Source organism: Myxine glutinosa, chromosome 2, assembly GCF_964187855.1.
Source record: "Myxine glutinosa chromosome 2, kmMyxGlut1.1, whole genome shotgun sequence".
NCBI lineage: Eukaryota > Metazoa > Chordata > Myxini > Myxiniformes > Myxinidae > Myxine > Myxine glutinosa.
In genome coordinates this window covers 215,698,131-215,718,653 of record NC_136262.1, presented here as the reverse complement: position 1 = coordinate 215,718,653, position 20,523 = coordinate 215,698,131, and the positions used below count along the sequence as shown (strand labels likewise).

The following is a 20,523-nucleotide window of genomic DNA, read 5'->3' as shown; positions in this document are numbered from 1 at the left end:
AAAAAAATTACTAAATCTTAGCTTATTCCACACAGAAATCCTAAAATGGCCCGAACAATATTATTGGCACCTTTTAGAATTCAGAAGTTGTTAGAAATAATTAGATTTTAAGCAGGTGATTCTCCTTTACTTTCAAATTGAACTCACCTGTGGTGAGTTGCATGTGCCTGCAATATAAAAATCACTCATTCAACCAGTTTGAATGGAGAAAAGGAGTCATTCTGCTGTTTTGTGTCACTGTGTGTCCCGCAATGAGCATGGAGAATAGAAAGAAAACCAGAGAATTGTCTGAGGAGGTCAGACACAAGATTGTAGCCAAGCATGGACAATCTCAAGGCTACAAGTCCATCTCCAGAGACCTTGTTGTTCATGTGTCCACCATACGCAATGTTATCAGGAAGTTTAAGGCCCATGGCACTGTATCCAACCTCCCTGGATGTGGCCGCAAGAGAACACTTGATCGAAGATTGCAGCGAAGGATTGTTTGAATGGTGGAGAAAGCACCTCAATCAACTGCCAAACAGATTCAAGCTGATCTTAAGACACAAGGTACAACAGGTTGAACTTGCACCATGCGTCACCAACTCAATGAAATGGGGTTCTATGGTAGGAGACCCAAGAGGACCCCACTGCTGAGAAAGCCCGACTGGAATTTATCAAAACACACCTGAACAAGCCAAAATCCTTCTGGGAGAATGTCCTGTGGATAGATGAGACCAAATTAGAGCTTTTTATTAAAGCACATCATCTCTATGTTTATAGAAAACAAAATGAAGCCTTTAAAGAAAAGAACACCTTCCCTACAGTTAAACATGGAGGAGGTTCAGTGATGTATTGGGGTTGCTGTGCTGCCTCTGTCACTGTTTGCCTTGAATGTGTGAATGGCATCATGAAATCAGGAGATTACCATGAATTTTGGAGCACAATGTTCAACCCAGTGTCAGAAAGTAGGGTCTCCGTCGAAGGTCATGGGTCTTGCAGCAGGACAATGACCCCAAACACACTTCAAAAAACACCCTGGAATGGTTCAAGACAAAACGCTGGACTGGTCTGAAGTGGCAGCAATGAGTCCAGATCTCAATCCTATTGAACCCCTGTGGGAAGATCTCAAAACAGCAGTTGGGAGAAGGCACCCTTCAAATCTGGGAGAGCTGGAGTAGTTTGCACAAGAAGAGTGGGACAAACTGCCAGTAGAGAGGTGTAGGAAGCTCATTCGTGGCTGTAGGAAGTGCTTGACTGCAGTTATTTTGTCCAAAGTCTGTGCTACCAAATATTAAGTCGGGTGTCAATAATTTTGTCAATGCCATTTCTTTTTATTTTCAGATGTAAAAGGATATATCAAGTTCTGAATCAAAAACAAAGGTTTTGTAATATTAACAGTGAAATAAAGATTGTGGAGACCAAATACTTTCGTCAATTTCAACTTATTTTTTAGAGAAAATTGTGAGTTATTTGAGAAAAGTTCAAGGGTGCCAATATTTTTGGCCATGACTGTATCATATCACCCAGATTCTACCCAGATCAGGTCGCCCATCTAAACTCAGCAGCCGGACAAGCAGGAAACTGGTTCCGTAAATGACTTTGTCATTCATGACTTTATGTAAATCTGTAAAGCTACTGTAAATCCAACAATGATTTTGAAAGATCTGCAAGGCTCTATGTCCGAGATGGGGGTCATTGTTAATCAATCAACAATATCCCGTTCCCTTTACAATGTTGGCCTCCATGGACAGGTGGCAAGAAGGAAGCCATTACTGAAAAAGACGCATCCACAAGCTCGTATTGAGTTGCCGAAAAAGCATCTTAATGGTACAGCAAGCATGTGGAGATACGTTTTGTGGTCAGATGAGATGAAAATTGAACTTTCTGACCTAAAAATAGAACAAACTGACCTAAGGGGCTGAATACTTTTGCAACCAATGAATTTTGATTTGTACATGTTTTTTGCAGGTATTCCTGATATGTAACCTCCTTCAACTATAACAGTGTTTAGTTTGATCTCTTCAGTTATGAATGAAAAAGTTCATTTGGAAACATTGTTTCTGTGGCTTTATTGGTTGGGGGTGAATACGTTTGCATGCAAGTATGTATGCATATATGTATGTCTGACCCTTATAGAATCGCAAACGGCTTGGCCATTCTCTTTCAAATTTATGCATATTTGCTTGGGTCGGGGTATCCAGGGTCAGGTCATGGGCAGGAAATACTACCCTCTCCCCATAACAATTGGTTTAAACCTGCATCCCGCAACCTTTTTAGCCCAGGACCCAATAAAAAAACCCAGGCATCCAGTCGCGACCCATCGAATCCCCCACCCCCCCTTGGTAAGGGTTCGGTTCATCATCTTTGTACAGTAGTACAATTCGTAATTGAACATTAAAGCAAAGTGACGACAATCATACCAAACACTGTCCTTATTTTGTTGTTAGTTTGTACGGATCTCCACGACCATGAGGAGAGAGAGAGCGAGAGACCACGCCCCCCTTGAGAATGAGCAGCGACTTCGATCACAGACCCCGCCCACTTGATATTGTCAGCCAATCAGGCGTAAACTCCCTGCCTTGTTAGTAGCTTCGGAAGAGATGAATCCGCCCCTACGATGAATCCGGATGAAGATTTAATGATGAGGATGAAGATGAAGATGAATCTCACAACATTCATTGGCGGTGTATCTTTTATGAAATAGAATAAAACTTTAATTATTAAAGTGACACGCCAAGATAAGGTGTTTGAACTTCATTTTAATCTTCATCGTGAATTGATGATGAACTTAAAATGTAACATGAACTGATAAACAAAACAAGAATAACTTTTACTGAAAAAACCCGATATGCATCGGAACTTATATCCAGGTTCAATGTTCCGTTATCATGAACAACATTAAATAAACAACTTTCACTGATTAAACCCGAAAGTGAATCTTACAAGCCCAATTCAAATGTTCCGTTTGCAACATTGTGGATGTGGATTATCCACATCAGTGCGACGGTTGACTTTGCATATTGGCTCCGAGATCATCGATTCGGCTTTGAAGCGGCGACAATGCGACTCTCAGGTTGTCGCACAGGGCCACCGTCTCCAGTTTGTTCCGATACTCGGACTTCAGATATGTCACCGTTGAGAAACCTGCCTCACACATCCACGTCGTCGTGAATGGCATCAGGAACTTTACCGCGAGATGTGCAATCTCTGGGTACTCATGAGACACTGTCAGCCAAAACTTTATTAAAGTGTCCTTCCCGAACAATGTCTCAAGTGTACCGTCGGACACGATGTCGATCAAGTCCTCTTTCAATCTGTTGGACAAGTTGCAACACTGCTGAACGTCGACTGAATAAGGGTCTCGGATCCACTTCTTCTCCACGCGTGGATCAACAGGAAAGTATTCGTCAAATCGTTTGCGCAGGTTCACCAGATGTTCGACGATGACATCCTTAATGTCCACACGTTCCTCAACACTCTTGCTCAGCAGATCATCCAGGTTTTCGAACATGTCAAATTCATCATTGGTCTGTACTCATCTCTTCCATAGATCCAGCTTTGACTTGAACGCCGCCATCTTGTCATACATTACGAACACGGTTTTCGCCTGCTTGTTCGTTTTGCCCTGGAACGATATGTTCAGATTGTTCAACAAGTTGAAGATGTCGGCCATGTATGCCAATGTTGCGATGAATTTGTTGTTTTTGTAGTAGACTGCCAGGTCTGACCTAGCCACCTCAAAGAATGCGAGGACCTGGTCGCGAAGTTCATACAATCTTGCCAAAGCATCTCCTCTGGAGAGCCAGCGAACAGCTGCAAAATACAGCACCGTGGTGTGTTCTGCATCTTGCTCCTTACACAGCTCTGCAAATAACCTCGAATTTAGGGCGCTCTTCCTGAGATGGTTGATTGTTTTCACTGCAATGTCCATTACTTCGGCAAGTCCAGGTGACATCTCTTTCACCGCTAATGCCTCGCGGTTTAGGAAGCAGTGGGTCCAGCTTTCCTCTGGTGCCACATCTTGGATGAGCTTAATGACACCGCTGCGCCGACCTGTCATCGATGCCGCACCATCGGTACAAACGCCAACACAGTCTTCCCACCTGTGGCTATGCAATGCGATGTGTTTGTTGACGACTGCGAATATTTCTGCGGCCGTGGTCTTGGTCTGTAGCTCGTCACATGCCAGAAGATCCTCCATAAAGTCATCGCCATGCCGATAACGAACAAAGATGAGGATCAACGCCTTCTGTGAGATGTCCATTGACCCGTCCAACTGGACGACAAACTTGTTGGCCTCTAGGTTTGCGTACAGCTGGGGCTCGATGTCTTCGCCCATGTCTATTATCCGTCGGCGAATCGTGTCGGCAGAAAGCGGAATGGTGCTCATCTTAGAAACCGCCGTCTCTCCAAGCACTTCTCTGCACATCGCCTTGGCGCATGGCAGGATGAGTTGCTCTGCAATACAAGATAAATAAAATAACACATGAACATTTCTTTCACTTTGTGATTAATCTTGATTTTGTTCCAAGGCAGCGGATCCGAACCTGGGGGTCGTTTGGGGTTTTCCAGGGCTCATGAAGGGGTCATAAATAACATATCAATTTATTGAGCCCATTTTTAGGAACCTAACAAAGGTACACACCACACACAGTATTTTGTTCGCGTATGCGCGTACGTCACGACCCCCAGTAGTCCTTGAGCCAGACCAAAAGTAATGCTCCGGCGGGGGGAGTAATTCTCATTATGATTTTCCATTAGACCAATGTCTCAAGTGTCAGAAAAGGTGTGATGGACATCTGAGAACGGTAGCTTAGTGCCCGGATGGACGCCATCTTTGAAACCACCCAGCTCGAAAATGCCCATTTGGTGGGGTACATTGTTGCACGTGTATCTGGACTTCTATACTAGCTATCGATGTGCGGTTGACGACTAAATATACGTCCGATGTGTACCGTCTAAATAAAAAATAATATGAAGCATTTTGTTTTAGATTAATTATTATAAAAATCAATTATCGAAAAAAAATCATATATTTTTCAATATTTTATTATTAGACTTGTACTTTTTTTAGTGAAACAACACTGGTATGATTTTCCAAATTATGCATTGTGCTACACCGTTTATCTGTCTATAAAAATAACTCAAAAACTAAAACATATCATCCACCACGAGTTTACAACAAATAAATGTAAAGAGGCATAAAATGACTTAGGCCGCCGCTGGCATTATCTATTCTGACGATAACGCAAGTTAGGAATGTCGTACGGAGAGGATTTTAACACCATACGATATCTAATAAGCAGGCGGAAATTGTTACATAGGAAATCTGCACTTTGGTGGCCATCTTGGATTTCAAAATGGCCGCCAATTATATTAATTATTCATTACTAGAGTTTGGAAAGACGTATGGAGCTGATTTTAACACCATACGATGTATATTCCTAATAAGCAAGCGGAGGTATCATTGAACATGTCATGTTTTAGTCAAATAACACCGGTATGATCTTCCAAATTATACATTTTGCTAAACCGTTTATCTGTCTATAAAGATTTTCAGGCAATTTGGCCTGCATTATAATAGAGAACAACATATGCTATACAATATACAGTGCACACAAAGTTAATCATCAGAGTCGCCATCAGAGTCATTGGCATCCTGAGCCACGATAGCATCATCCTGCACCATGTTGGAGCATCCCTGCAGCTTACACACAACAGTGCACTTCAACCCATTCAGTATGCAGGAGCAATCTGACGGTCGACACGTCCTTCTGCATGTGCATGAGATGAGATTCAAGACGACATCTGGAGCTGGTAGACCCACCATCCATCGGATTGTGAGCAAACCGCCATCATCGAGTTCCCAACCATGTCCTGCTGATGGTGTTGGGACGTCTGGTAGGTTTTCAAGGCTGCGTCGCCAGATAGCCGCCTGATAGTTGGCCCTAAGCGTATGCTGCATCAAGGAGTCTTCACAAGGCGGCAATTGTCCAGATTCGATCTGGCCCTTCTTTGCACAGAACATGTGATAACGGAGCGAATTAACACCGACGATCTTCGTGTTCTTGGCGTACAGCTGACACGTGAAGGCCTGAATGCTATTGAAGACGTCTGTTGGTACATTCCACGAAGATCCCAGATCTGTGAATGCTTGAAGATACAGCTCATTCGCTTGCACAAGCTTCAAAGCCTTTATCTTTCCTTGGCTAGCCAGAGCACTCACAGTGTCACACCCGCTCCATGCATGAAGCCCTGGCAATGCACTGCAAACTCCAGACCCCAATACCGCAGCCAACTTTCCAACGTCGATCATTCTGACTCGAACCTTTGTTCCTCGTCTGATGAAGAGCTGACTATCGATGGTTCTGCTGAGATGAAGACTGATGATCAGAACGTCGGTGTCATCTGCCACTAAGATGATCGTCTTGTAGTGGGTAGCGGCGTGCTTTGCGTGGAGAAACATACGCGTGTCTGCTTCCTCGTGGCTACATTCGAGTGCTTGCACCAACTTCCACCTATCGCGGGTCAGTACCAGACATTTTTCACCACAGGTGACATACAGTGTTCTGTTGCCTAGCTTTTCGCGATTTGTTTCATGTTTCCACGACTCCGCCAGAAACACAACCAGTTTCTCCTTTGTCTGGCTGCAAGCAAGGAGACGCCGCCAGTTCATGATTTTGTGTGCGGGTCTGATCTCGCTGAAACTGATGCCTTCATTTGAACCGCGGTTCACACGCTCAGCTGCTTTGATGGATTCTTCTGTGTATGTGTCAAAGACAACATCGATGCGCTCACTGCCTTGACCAGCGTGAAGCGCTGCAGCAAGGATGCGGTCAGATAGTTCTTCGAACGTGTCGTTCTCGCCATGCATCTTTTGTATGAGAGCCATCGCATCAATTATTGTTGCACTTCGCTTGTCAACGTTCTCGGCTGGTTCCACAAGACCTTCCATGTGTTTCGCAAGTGCAGCTTTGTTCGTTTTTTTCATTGACCCATCAACGTTTGCCAAAGACCATGGTAACGGCCCTAGTGGGTGACAAAGGACAAGTTGCATGTCGAGGTTCCTTGTCTTGGCGATGAGTATCATGGTGGCAAACAGTTGTCTGTCAGCTCTCAGGACGATCTCCTTGTTTGTGCCCTTCACAACTTTCTGCTTGATCTTACCAAAGGTCTTCAAGTTTAGCTTGTTCAATGTGTCATGAAAGCCTGTTCCCTCTTCAAGACGTTTCTGGAAGCTTTGATACGCCGCTTCCCCCTTTTGCAGGGTGTTGAGTAGGTCATTAGAAACGTCCTCCCTCGCAGCCGCTCCGGTAGATATACTGAGAAGACATGACGGATCATCGGCGAATGGATTGGTCCAGTCATTTTCCAGTAGATCACAGATAGCTGTGACGCCAGACTCATCACGTTTGATGCGAGAAGTAGACAAGTCAGGGTGCTTGGCGTGAGATGTGTCGCTGCCATTCACAAGGATAGTTTCTCGTAGTTGCCTCAGTGCAGTAGCCCGATTTTCTGCAGTTAGATAGTATCGTGACACAGCCCCTTGTCGAAGACTAAAACCTCGTGTTCCTCCAGCTGTTTGCGTATCTTTGTTTACTGTTTCTTCTGTTGTCTGATCAACAGCGATTCTGGCAAATGGATTCCCTGGTCTAAGCTGTACGGAGAAGTAGCCTTGATTGAAATGCCTGTACAACTCGGGGCATGTTTCGTGGAGTTGCGTCATCTGTGCATAGTACACTGGTAGATATCTAGCATAGTTCACCTTGTTCATTGCGAAACACCAAGGGATCACTCTTCTGACACAAGCCAAGTGAAGCATCCAGTCGCCTTCTCTATCCGCACGAATCAACCCCAGCAGGGTCTCTACCATATCAATATACATCATCCAGAAGCGAGCCAGGTCTCCATGTTTGGTTCGCAGAAAATGTAGGTATTTCGCGAACATGTCAAAGCTCTGTACACATGAATCATCATCGAGAGCAGCAGCGAGAGTCTCGTGGCAAACATCCTCCTTGATGCTGCGAATTTTGAGGTCAGTGCTTCGAATCTGGGGTTCCTTGTCAGGATGATTGCTTTCTATCCACACCTGGAAGCCCTTCCAAATGATGCGCATTAGTGCCTCGTACATCAACTTGTGGAGTCGCACAGCACGGTTGTATTGCTTGCCTTCCAGAACCCTGTTGATGGAACCTTCAGCGATTACTCCTGACTCAACAGCTACATCCCGAAGGCCTGCATCTCCAAACATTTTCCCAATGCTCGACATGAAGTTACAGATGGTATGGAAGTTCCCCATCATGAGCACGATTCTTCCATATCGATCGACATCTTTCCATGCTATTTCGGTCGCCTTAGCAAATAGTGCCTGGTCTAGCACCACCGGTATACGCTCAAGCTGAAGTGATGACATGATGTTCAGAGCTTCTCTGAGGATTTCTTGCACTGTTGCCATATCTGTGGCAGGCGCGTTTATAGTCGGCAGGTAGCCAACTACATCTTCCGTCACCTGAACACGATCTCTAGTCATGATGTTGAAACCAGTCCACGAACTGATTGTCTGGTCGCATGGTTCCAGCATGCGAGTCATAATCCATACGTGATTTCGGCGCTGCGCAAGGGATGTTGCGCCTGCAAGAGTGTCAGAAAGATCTGCAGGCTTGATTGCAGGTGGGCCCTCTCGTTTCCCACCGCTGTATATTGGAACTAAATCGCTGGATGACGGGATAGATCGCTTCTTATCTGCTTTGGATACTGCCGATGGAGGTTGGGGCGGCAAACACGACTGCGACTTCGGTTGGACGATGATACCGTTGACGCGATGCGATGTTCCGCCTCCACTCAGCGATTCCTCTAGCCTGTCGATGTTATCGAATGCTAATACAGTCGGGACCGAAGGGTGCACATGTGACGGAAGTGGTACTGTATCTTTCTCCACACTTGCTAATTTGTCTATGCATAGCGCTGTCTCGATTTCTTCCAGAACTGTGTACGAACATCCGTGCCCGAGTCGATTCAATATTCTGATGACCTCTGTATTACCGGTGAGCGTTTTCATGACCCACGGAAGTAGGACATGCTTCGATGTTCTGATGGTACCCCGGTGTACAGCATTGATGATATCTTGAGCCATCGACCATACCAGTGTGTCGGCACGCGCAGAGCTACCCCCACTCCCGCAAATCAAAGTATGCAGAAATACACGAAGAGAATCTGGTATCTTCACGTAATCTGAAGTGAGTTCTGCTGGCTGAGGCGGCCAACGTTCATTGTAATGAGCATCTTTGATCTGGTGTCGCAGTGAAGTAGCTGCACGCACAATGTTACTTTCACCGTCCGTTCGTTCAAATGCTTTCACTTCTGCTTTCAGGTTTACGCACTCTGCAGCAATCTCTCGCTTTGTCAGATTATCGGGCATCAAGTATACACGGTGTTTCACATTGAAGAAGATGAGCGATTCTCCAAACTCTCTTTGTAATGTGCGCTGCAGATTCTTCTTGATGGAGTCACGAACATCAACTGAAAATGTATCTGAAGACAGGATATCTGTTGCAACATCAACTATTGGAACAATCCTCGGGTTCAAGAACAAGTCAGTGCGAATGAAATTGAATATACATCGTATCATTTCTTTTTTCTCGATATTATCTTCAATGTCAGTTTCTACTTGAGGTTTTTGGGGCCGTGTGTAGTTTCTATAGCAGGAGAAGTGGTAGTGAGCCTCAGCTGCAACCATATCTCGTGTAGTCAATGCCAAAACTCTCTCATCATTGCGAGCTGTCGCAGCATCTCTTATTGTCTTATCTGCTCGAAGTTCAACAGCCAAGACAACTGTTTCACGGGTACGACTGCCTTTTATGAATTTTGAAGCACGCTGGCAAAAAATGCATTTATCATCGTAGACCGTTGAAGTTGATCCTGTCTCTTCCCGTGATGATCGCCGTCGCACCGCATCGCCAGTATCAACTGAAGAACTTCTAGCTGCATTGGTCAAAGTAGCTAGGTGGTTTTTGTGAGTGAAGTCTGATCTACAAGCCCTATGGTATAATATTGGAATATTAGGAAGTTCAACTGCGCCTTCTTGGACTAGCTTTAGAATTGAATAAAAGTTTCTAACTGCGGCTGCGTCACACAATGTCTTCCAAGAACTGTTGCCCGCTGCCTTGCTTAGTTCAAAGAGTGGCGACTTCTTGCTGCACAGGATGCACGTTCCGGACTCAGGTTCAATCTTCGCCCGTTTCGCCTCGACACCGGCCATCTCAGCTGAAAGAACAAAAAGACTGACGTTAGATTACTCCGATATCCGAAAAGCTCGCCAGCTTACATAGACATACTCATCCAAGTCAGTGAACATGTTAGATGGCGCCACAATACAACTCTATAATAGAGTTGTATGTGGCGCCATCTAACATGTTCACTTTTAGTTCTTAAGCCACCCACCCCCCCCCCCCCCCCCTCAGAAATTAATCAGGTCACCGCAACAAATCTCAGACTGAGATATAGAATATAGAATATAGATATAGAATAGACTGACGTCACTTTCGGCACTGGGTTCTGTGGGTTGATTATATATCGGCGGGAAATTCCAACTGACATAGTTTCGGTTTGTGGGAAGTGCATGCCTTTTCATATATTTTTTGTGTACACTCGTGGTGGATGATATGTTTTAGTTTTTGAGTTATTTTTATAGACAGATAAACGGTGTAGCACAATGCATAATTTGGAAAATCATACCAGTGTTGTTTCACTAAAAAAAGTACAAGTCTAATAATAAAATATTGAAAAATATATGATTTTTTTTCGATAATTGATTTTTATAATAATTAATCTAAAACAAAATGCTTCATATTATTTTTTATTTAGACGGTACACATCGGACGTATATTTAGTCGTCAACCGCACATCGATAGCTAGTATAGAAGTCCAGATACACGTGCAACAATGTACCCCACCAAATGGGCATTTTCGAGCTGGGTGGTTTCAAAGATGGCGTCCATCCGGGCACTAAGCTACCGTTCTCAGATGTCCATCACACCTTTTCTGACACTTGAGACATTGGTCTAATGGAAAATCATAATGAGAATTACTCCCCCCCCCCCCCCCCCCCCGGAGCATTCACTTCAAAAAATGGCCGGTTGGCTCAAGGACTACAGGTTAAGAACCGCTGTTCCAAGGCATTATAAAAATTCAATATGTAGGCCTATGATGTGATTGCCGTACGTACTTTTAAAAAAGAGGAAAAGTTTAAGAATGGCTGTATTGCAACAAACAATAAAACTTACGAAGTTGTGATATACCAACGTATACATGGCACGAGTAATAGTAAGCAAGAGCCCGACACATCAATATTCTAAAGACGAAATGAAAAACTAAATTTAACTATACTTACAGCACCATGTATTACTTTATGAACCTACAAACCGCCAATGCAGTGAAATACTTTTACGAAAAAACCCAAAAAACTTACCCGCAATAGTGTACGGTTTCTTTTCTTTGGCTATCTTCTCCGCCACCAGGTAGCTGGCTTTGGTCAATCCCTTCGACGGAAAAACAGCCGAACTCATCACTGACTTGCTGTTGTTCATCTCGCGTTCTTTCCGGAGAAAAAACTCCCGCGACTTGTTGACATGATCTCCATGTTTCTTCTCGAGGTGCCGTTTCAGCTTTTGGGGCCTGAGGGACTCCTTGGCCAACACGTCAAGGCATATCACACACTGTGGTCGATGAACATTGTGCTAATCGATATTCAAGGTGAACCCATAGTTCAGGAACACAGGCTGATACTTTCTAGCCATGGCGAGTACCTTACGCTTACAGCTCAATCTTTCGAATGAAAAGCAATGGACATTCGCATGTCGGAAACTAAACGTATGATCTGACTGACCGGATGCATGCGCGGTACATCGCGGTACATCGGTACAGCGCGGTAGAAGAGTCCACACTATAAAGTTTGTGTCGGCGTTCGTTTGATCTCTGTTCTGTTCAGTCGGGAGAAGTAAATCGTCGATAAAGTTTTTTCCCCGCGATTTCTGAAACGATCGAGCGACCCACTGAAAATCCTTCGCAACCCAAACATTGGGTCGCGACCCATAGGTTGCGGAACGTCAGTTTAAACAACATAAAATTTAAATAACTTTTCGCTTGATTATAAACGCAATTTCCAGAAAATTTGAGCGCTGCTCTTGGTATGATGCTGGGATTCCAGATTCAAATCCCCGATACTGTTTGATTATTTTGAAAGTACAATCATGATGGGCCAAATGGTCACCACCTGTGACCAAGTTCCTTGGAATAAATTTGTAATTCATGTAAAGTACACTCATCTGAAAGTTTCCTTGTCCAAATGTAAACTACATGAATTTGTCCATTTTGTGATATACATACAAGTTCCTCCATGAGTCTTATAAGACTTTTTTAAAAAACATGTAAACTTTGTAAAGGATACAAATCAGTTGGCTCAGACCCAAAAAATTAATCTACAAGGTAGCATGTCAAAGACTGAGACAGCATTCATTCATTCACTACATAAAACAAGGAAGAAATGACAAAAGCTCCTTCTATCCTGTCTATAGCAATTTAACAATTTATTTTATGTTAGAGATTTAGTAGAAACCCCTCAACACATTGGTCTCACCTGCGCTGATTAATACTGCGTGGACAGGTGAATGCAGTACCGGACAACTGCTCAGCGTACAATCCATAAGGACAAATCTGGGGATTATTCTGAGAAGCAGACAATAGATATTTTCAGTCTTGTAAATATAAACTGCATAACATTACCAAATGCTTATTTGATATTGGAATCGATATTACTCATCCTCTTGTTTAATAAATATTCCATCATCATGAGAATTACTTCTATAAATGTAGATTTGCTGAGCATTGGTCTGGACTATGTGTCAAAATTAATGAATGGTTCATTACCTGCCCTTGAGGAAGAGAGCCTGGGTATCGAGGATCTTCTGAAGAAAACTCATTCCCAAATCCAGAGAGGTACTAAAATATCCCACAGGTCATGTTAGGAAAGATGTCAAACTAGTGCATGATATATGAAGAAATAAATTACTAAAAGAGAACAGTTACACCTAAAATGCCTCTGTGTGTCTGTCTGTATGTATATGTCCTGTATGTACATAGGCCTACAGGAAGTGGACAATTTTTTTTGGAAACACCAACAGAATGTCACTTAGAAGGGTATTGGGCCACCACGTGCATCCAGGATGGCATGGAGTCAACAGGTGTCTATAATTGTTCTGGATGAATGTGACACCATTTTTCAACAATTCACGTCGGTATGATGGAGGTGGAAACCACAGTCTTAGGCGCCTCCCCGGACAGTCCCACAAATATTCGATGGAATTGAAGTCCGGCGATTGGGAGGGCAAAGGAAGATGGGTCACTTTATCCTCGTGCTCCTAAAATCATCCGGTGACAACATGTGCCCTGTGGACCAGAGCATTGCCTTCCTGAAAGACTACTCCCAGCAGGGACGAAATGCTGCATCATGGGATGCAGCGATGATCGCTCAGGATGGTAACGTAGCAGTCCTGCTTTCTAATGGAATGATTGGGCCCAGACTATTCCAGCAAAATTATTATGGAACGATTATGGAACCGCCAGAACCTTATACTGTTAGGACCGGGCACCCGATGCTGTAGAACTGTGTGAGCTCTCACCGACCGGGCACACATTTGCTCCGCTGCTCGGCACTTCAGTGCCCGGGCTTCTTGCACCACTGGACCCTCAAAACGAGCATTACCAGGTGTTATGAGAGGTTGGTGCACAGCAACCTGGCTGTGGTATCCCACCCTGTGAAGGTCCCTTATGACCGTTTGGCGATACAGGATGCTCACGACCCACGTTGAACTCCGCACACACTTTGTCTTCCATTGCTCTGCTCTTTCACCTCGCAGTTCGGACTAAAGCTCATGCATCGCACTTGTCGGGTATGTGCATCAGCTTGGTCTTGGCCCACTGTAACGCGACATCCGCAAAGTTCTCACTGATGCCAAATAAAAATTTGGTCCTTCAATTTCTCACATTGATAGTGCTTGGGACCTCACACAGCTTGGGGCCTAGCACTAAGATTTTGGTATGTCGCTGTCTTCGCCTTCGTGAACAGCTTCTGTGTGTGTGCACGTACTGCGCATGCGACTTGTGCGTACGGCCTCCGCAGCACAGGTGCGGTTCTCATTGGTACAATGTTGTACTCTGAATTACATCCACTGAACTGAAAATACATAGAATGCTCATAACCCGTGAAAAGTGTAGCCGGCATGAGTTCAAGATCACGTGACCAGCGCAATCTTGATTAGCATCACTTAGCTGCCTCGAGTCATGGATGCTGTTTGTTACCTTCGCCATAATAGGTGGAGGCTGTTTTCATCCCTGTCTGTCTGCACATCTGTAAAGAGGATACCTAAAACGTTGGACGAATTTTGGCGAAATTTGGCGGACACGTTGGATGTGTGACAAGGAAGAATTGATTAAATTTTGGTGAAGATCTGAATATGGATTTGGATATGAGAGTTATTTAATTTTTAAAGTGATTCTTCACCATTAAGAGATAGGGCCAAAAACGATACATAGCAGGATATCTCAAAAAGGTATGGATGGATTTGGACGAAACTTGGTGGACAGGTTGGATGTGTGACAAGGAAGAATTGATTAAATTTTGGTGAAGATCTGAATATGGATTTGGATATGAGAGTTGTTTAATTTTTTAAGTGATTCTTCACCATTAAGAGATAGGGCCAAAAACGATACATAGCAGGATATCTCAAAAAGTTGTGGATGGATTTGGACGAAACTTGGTGGATCGGTTGAGTGTGTGACAAGGACTAATCGATTCGATTTTGAAGATCTGAATATGGATTTGGATACGAAAATTAATTTTTAAGTGATTCTTCACAAAACCTTGGTGGATAGGTTGTGTAAGAGACAGGAACAAGACTATTAGATTTTGGTTCAGGTCCGAATCCAGATCTGATCTGTAAGTGCGATACAAAACGTAAACTGTTCAGCCTGGTGGAGGTATGCACGATACCGAGTGCCATTGTTGTTTTGAATGCGTCCCAGATTGAAAAACCCAAATAACTTTTAATATCCCGTTTTGTGCGTCAATAAACTGCTCCATTCGGTTTCGGGACGGTGGTGGAAAGACGTTTCACAGGTACTAGTTTTACATGTTGATGACCAGGAATAGTGTAAGTTTCCTCTAAAATACCAATGCAATATCGCAGATTTTCATTTGGCATTCATCACATGACCCTTGTTCGTAAGTCGAATTGTTTGTAAGTCGGAAATTTATTTATAACAGTTTTTATGCAGGGAGGATTAATTGTATTTATGTTAACGTCCACCATCAATGTTACCTTCTCGTGGGCTCAGCCGAGGAAAGTTTGACCAAGTCTTTCACGAACTGGTGCCTGCAATAGCTAGACAGCGGAGAGGAGAGAGTGCGACGGGATGTTCAGTGGAATTGCAGGAGGACACTACTTGTGTTCCTTCTTTCCAAGTTACAATGTTCTAACCGTTCCTTACATTGTAATAAACTCTATACCTTTAAATATTAAAATAACAAACTCGACTGTTCTCCAACGGTCACGTGCTCTCATTTACGTGACTCCGCAAGTTCGGAAACAAATTCCTATCTATCAGTTGAACCATCAGTTGAACATGAACAGCCCTCAATATACATCTCCCACTCATTCCGACAACCAGAAAGATCCCAAGAAACGCATTTTCCAGGCAGTTGTCTCAAATAAATTAAATAAATAGAACCTTGACAAATGGCAATTACCATAAACTTTATACACAAGACAAACTCTAAAATGAATGATTTAAACTTTAAAGCACAAAAAGAGAGCTTCACCTTAAGCTGAGCCATTCCAAGTCCAGAGATGGGTTAGGGGATTGCCACACAATGGGAATTCAGGTGGAGAATGGGATGTCAGGGGAGGATAAGGTAGGGTACAGAAATATGGGCGTCTCCACAATCTCAATAGTGATTGGTTCGTTTTTCGGTTCAATGTTCGTTCCTCCATCCCGACATCATGACCTTGTGAACTATTAACCAAGTAACTGATACAAGCTGAGTGGTGACTGGTGAGTATACTTTGATCAGACAGATTCACCTGCACACATTATACTCAATCATTATTCCACCCATAATTATGTTATTCAATTAATTGATTGATTCAATGTTTTCCACCTGTCTCAACAAGGAAAAGTAAATTGTATTTAAAATATAAAATAAAAGAACAAAGGAAAAGCCAGGAAAGTATTAATTTGTTTATTTAATTATTTTGTTTACAGTGTTGAGGATTGTGGAGGAGCAGGATGCAAGAGAATGAAAATCAAAGCAGAGAGAGAAGAGAGAAGAGAGAGAAGAGAGAGAAGAGAAGAGAGAGAAGAGAGAGAAGAGAGAGAAGAGAGAGAGAAGAGAGAGAGAAGAGAGAGAAGAGAGAGAGAAGAGAGAGAAAAGAGAGAAGAGAGAGAAGAGAGAGAGAGAGAGACAGAGACAGAGACAGAGAGAGAGAGAGAGAGAGAGAGAGAGAGAGAGAGAGAGAGAGAGAGAGAGAGAGAGAGAGACAGAGACAGAGAGACAGAGAAAGAGAGAGAGAGAGAGAGAGAGAGAGACAGAGAAAGAGAGAGAGAGAGAGAGAGAGAGTGAGAGAGAGAAAGGTAGTCTGTGCTGTCATTTATTTTATGGAGAAACTTATTGCATGACAAAGGAGGGATGTAAATGTCAATGTACACACACCTTGGGGACAAGTGTGGAGAACAAAAATAACAAATAAAGCAATCAAACGGAAGGGCTTCGTTGTTGTGTACAACTACAAAAGGCACATAGTTTAAAAGACTGGTGAAGCTGATAAACATAACTGTTTATAGGTACCTGTACCAAACAAGTGAGATATACTGGCACGTCGGAATGTCGTCGTCGTCACGCAGTCACTCATTGGCTCTCTTGGAGCCACCGAGCTTTTCGACCGTGCCCACTGGTCGCAGAACGCTGCCAAGTGTGCTGCCGGAGGTTTGGTTGGTGACGTTCAACCATCACGGAGGTTGCACAAGCATTTTCGACAACAGCCTCATTTCCTCTTTGCCTCGCAAAACGAGACCCAAACTCTTGGTGGGGTCCAGTACGGCCTGTTCTCGTATTTCCTGGCAAAGTTCTTGAAAACACCTGTTGTGTTGCAGTTAGGGGGGACGGCCCCGCGTCCAGGTGCTTCAGGTTGGGCTGAAGTGCCCCATGAGCAATGCATGAGACCATCCAGGGGTCTGCCAGCAGACTGCTGGGAAATTATTTCGTGTTGACGTGGAATGTCTTCATCACTACAAGCTTCCCTGGGAGGATGAGAAGCTCCAGGACCTCGTTTGCTCAGATGAGGATGAGGCCTCGATGTTCCAGGCCCTGAATATTCAGGCTCGCTGTCATTTTCCTGGAAGATATTCAGCGCCTCCATGTTGAGAGCACAGACACCACGCATGAAGGCCTTCTTCATAGTATCCTCATACAGCTCACGCTCATCCAGCAAACGTGTAACTTGCGTCTGTAGCACTTGTTGTTCCTGGAACATCGTGGCAATGCGGGCTTCATAGTCAGCACCCAGTTGTTGACAGACCGCCTGAGCCCTAGCTTGGCAAGCTTCACTGATGTGTTCCCGCCAGCGGTTCTGCATCATGGATCGCCAAACCGCCATGAAGTGGCACAGGAGAGTGCGCCGATGATGCTTAAAAGCCAATTATGCAGTCCAGCCCTCATGCTGTTGCTCAAGATGCCACAGCCGCCAATGGTTGCAATTTCTCATCTTCTCAACTTCCTCTTTCTGTCGTTGAAGGCATCTTGAAAGGTTGGAGAGAGCTTCATCTTTGCGTTGCCCAGAAGTCTCGTAGCTTTGCAACATCTGCCGCTGATTAGCTAGTTCCGACTCCAGGCGCTCGATGCTAAGCTTCTCCTGCTCACGTTCCATCTGCATTTTCTGATTTTTTTGTTGAACAAATACCAGCTGCCAGCGAGTCAGCTCAGCAAGCACACTTGCCTTCAGATTTTCACTCGCTCTGTCCAAAATTTGTTCAACTTCAATGAGACTTTCTGATAACATAGAACCGCTGGCCTGTGGCTCTAAGAACTTTGGAGATGTCTTCCTCGATTCATCATCATTATCACTGAAGCCCACACTGCTTTTCCTTTCTTCATTTTCAAATTGCCCATATGGCCTTTCCATATCTCAGTTGCCCGTTAGGAGGATGTAGAAGTTTGTGATAAATCGAATTACCAAACGCGATACAAACAAGGCATAAAACGGTTGAGAGAGAGAGAGAGAGAGAGAGAGAGAGAGAGATAGAGAGAGACAGAGAGAGAGAGACAGAGAGAGAGAGACAGAGAGAGAAACAGAGAGACAGAGAGACAGAGAGACAGAGAGAGAGAGAGACTGACTGTTTCTTCCTTTTATTACAAGAGCACAAAAAATCAGTTATGTTCAGTCACAAAGAAACAAAACACAATAAAATGGTCTCAAGGAAAGGTTATTTTCAAATCATCATCATCAAGTGTGCATATGACATCATTAAAAACCCACTTTTCTTTAAAACATGTTAAATTCTTGTTCATTTTAAAAAACCGGTACTCTAGCTTTAGTCTTGCATTTACAAGAGCCTTAAGGGTGAGCAGTACATCACATGACGAGTCAGAAGCGTTTCCCATTTTTTTCTTCCTGGATTTATAAATTGCAAACTTGGCCTGGCCAATTAAAAAATTCATTAAAACCACATTCCTAAGGGAAGACGGTCCTAAAACACCATAAATAAAAACATTGTGATTGAAGAGGGAACCAAGCTTCACAAAGCGTTCCTGAAGGAATGTAAAAAGAGGTTGCAATCGTTCACACTCCAGGTATATATGCGGTAGGGTTTCAATGGATGCACAGAAAGGGCATAGATTAGAGTTAGCAGTAGAAAACCGGTTCAGTAAAACATTATAAGGTAAAATCCAGTGTACAAGTTTCCATTGAATATCTCCAACATACTTTGGAGTAGGCAAGAGATAAAAACTTCGCCAATTGGGGCAATTGGGTGGTATTGGGGGTAAAACATCCCGCCATCGAAGCCTCGGGTGCTCAGAAAATGTTTTTGCGTATAAAATTTTAACGTACGCGTTGTACAGAGTTTTCTTTGGAAAGGCGGGAAGGGATAATGCAGTATCATCAGGGCTGTTCAGGCCAGGGGACAGATTAAGTGGCGGGCTGAAGACTAGGAGTTTGGGGAAGTCTCCCGCTGTTTCCTCGGGGGAAGGGCCAAGTTCCTCGCGGGTATTACGATACGTTGTGGATATCCCTTGAAGGAACCGAGAGATGATCCTGACAGATTTTATTCCGGTTTTTTGTGCCACAGCGGCAGCACTCAGCCGGCAGCTCCCAGACTCTGTCATGAGGTCTTTCACTCGCAGCAGCTTGGCATCAACAAAACGTTGAACGAGTCCCCTATTATTCAAGCTGTTTTCCAGGAAGGGGTTGTAGCATAGGGGCTCGTTCAACAACATTTCCATGTTGTATGTTGCCATTTCACGGGAAAAGGACAGGGCTTGCCAGGCGTTCATCACCCCTTGGTAAAAGGTGGGCAGCAAGGATGAATCGATTTGATGAGGGTTCATCAAGAAAAGTTCTCGGTCGTAACCCAGCTTGCATGTGAGCTGTAATATGCAGTTAGCCAGAGGCCTCCAGAGTAGGGCTTCATCTCCATATACAAGTTGGCGCACGATATGAAGCCGGAAGACCATAATCCGGCTGCGGATATCAATAAGACCTTGGCCACCTTCAGCGAGTGGCAAGTATGCCACGGGGGGTTGGAGCCAGTGTTTCCCGCTCCAGAAAAAGTCGACAATGCTCTTTTGCAGTGTAATAAGAAGGCTCCCAGGCGGTTGTAGGCATATCATCTTATGCCATAGCATAGAGGCGACAAGATTGTTAATGACGAGAGTTCTTCCGCGGTACGAAAGTTGGAAAAGAAGTCCTTTCCAGCGGGCCAGTTTTGCCATTACCTTGTCTGGTAATCCCACCCAGTTCTGCTGCTCAAAGGTGTTGTCTCCGAGGAAAATACCGAGGTATTTAATGCCACTTTTCTGCCAGTTCACTCCTCCTGGTAGGACAATTGGCGGGCAATCTCCAGGTCCTATCCAAAGGGCTTCACTCTTCTTCCAGTTTACCTGGCCTGAACAAGCCTGACAATATGTTTTTAGTGCCTGAGCCACCGCAGTGACGTCAGTACTATTTTTTATATAAATACAGACATCATCTGCATAGGCAGAGACTTTTAGCGGTGTGGTAAGAATTGATCCAGTGAAGCCAGAAATGTGAGTACGTAATTGGAGCAGAAGAGGTTCGATGGCAAGAGAGTATAAAAGTCCAGATAGCGGGCAACCTTGCCGTACTCCCCGTTGTACAGCAATGGGGCTACACAATACTTGATTAATTTTAAGAACACTGGATATATTACAATACAAAAGTTTAACGTACGAGATAAAAATAGGTCCAAACC

At 44.1% G+C, this 20,523-nt stretch overlaps 3 protein-coding genes across 3 annotated transcripts in view; all 3 read right to left on the bottom strand.

Annotated features, from left to right (window-relative positions):
* The window catches only part of HGD (homogentisate 1,2-dioxygenase), a 62,938-nt gene extending 46,948 nt beyond the window's left edge, over positions 1-15,990 (bottom strand). The window contains exons 1-3 of the mRNA XM_068106302.2: positions 15,857-15,990; positions 12,907-12,978; positions 12,617-12,705 (exon numbers count right to left, since the gene is read on the bottom strand). Coding sequence (XP_067962403.2) covers positions 12,617-12,705; positions 12,907-12,978; positions 15,857-15,871 — 176 coding nt within the window. The 5' untranslated portion in view covers positions 15,872-15,990. The remainder of the gene's footprint in view (positions 1-12,616; positions 12,706-12,906; positions 12,979-15,856) is intronic.
* Positions 2,722-11,712, bottom strand: LOC144888148 (protein FAM200A-like). Its single transcript, XM_078772237.1, has 2 exons — positions 11,450-11,712; positions 2,722-4,440 (listed from the first exon to the last, which is right to left on the bottom strand). The coding sequence occupies exons 1-2, from the start codon at positions 11,565-11,567 to the stop codon at positions 3,518-3,520; spliced, it is 1,041 nt and encodes a 346-aa protein (XP_078628363.1). The 5' UTR covers positions 11,568-11,712; the 3' UTR covers positions 2,722-3,517.
* Positions 15,991-16,788: 798 nt separating the features above from the next.
* On the bottom strand, positions 16,789-18,295 carry LOC137422166 (centrosomal protein POC5-like). Its single transcript, XM_068108925.2, is given in 1 exon segment — positions 16,789-18,295. A coding segment is annotated over 1 exon segment (1,137 nt). The 5' UTR covers positions 18,216-18,295; the 3' UTR covers positions 16,789-17,078.
* Between the last annotated feature and the right edge of the window lie 2,228 nt (positions 18,296-20,523).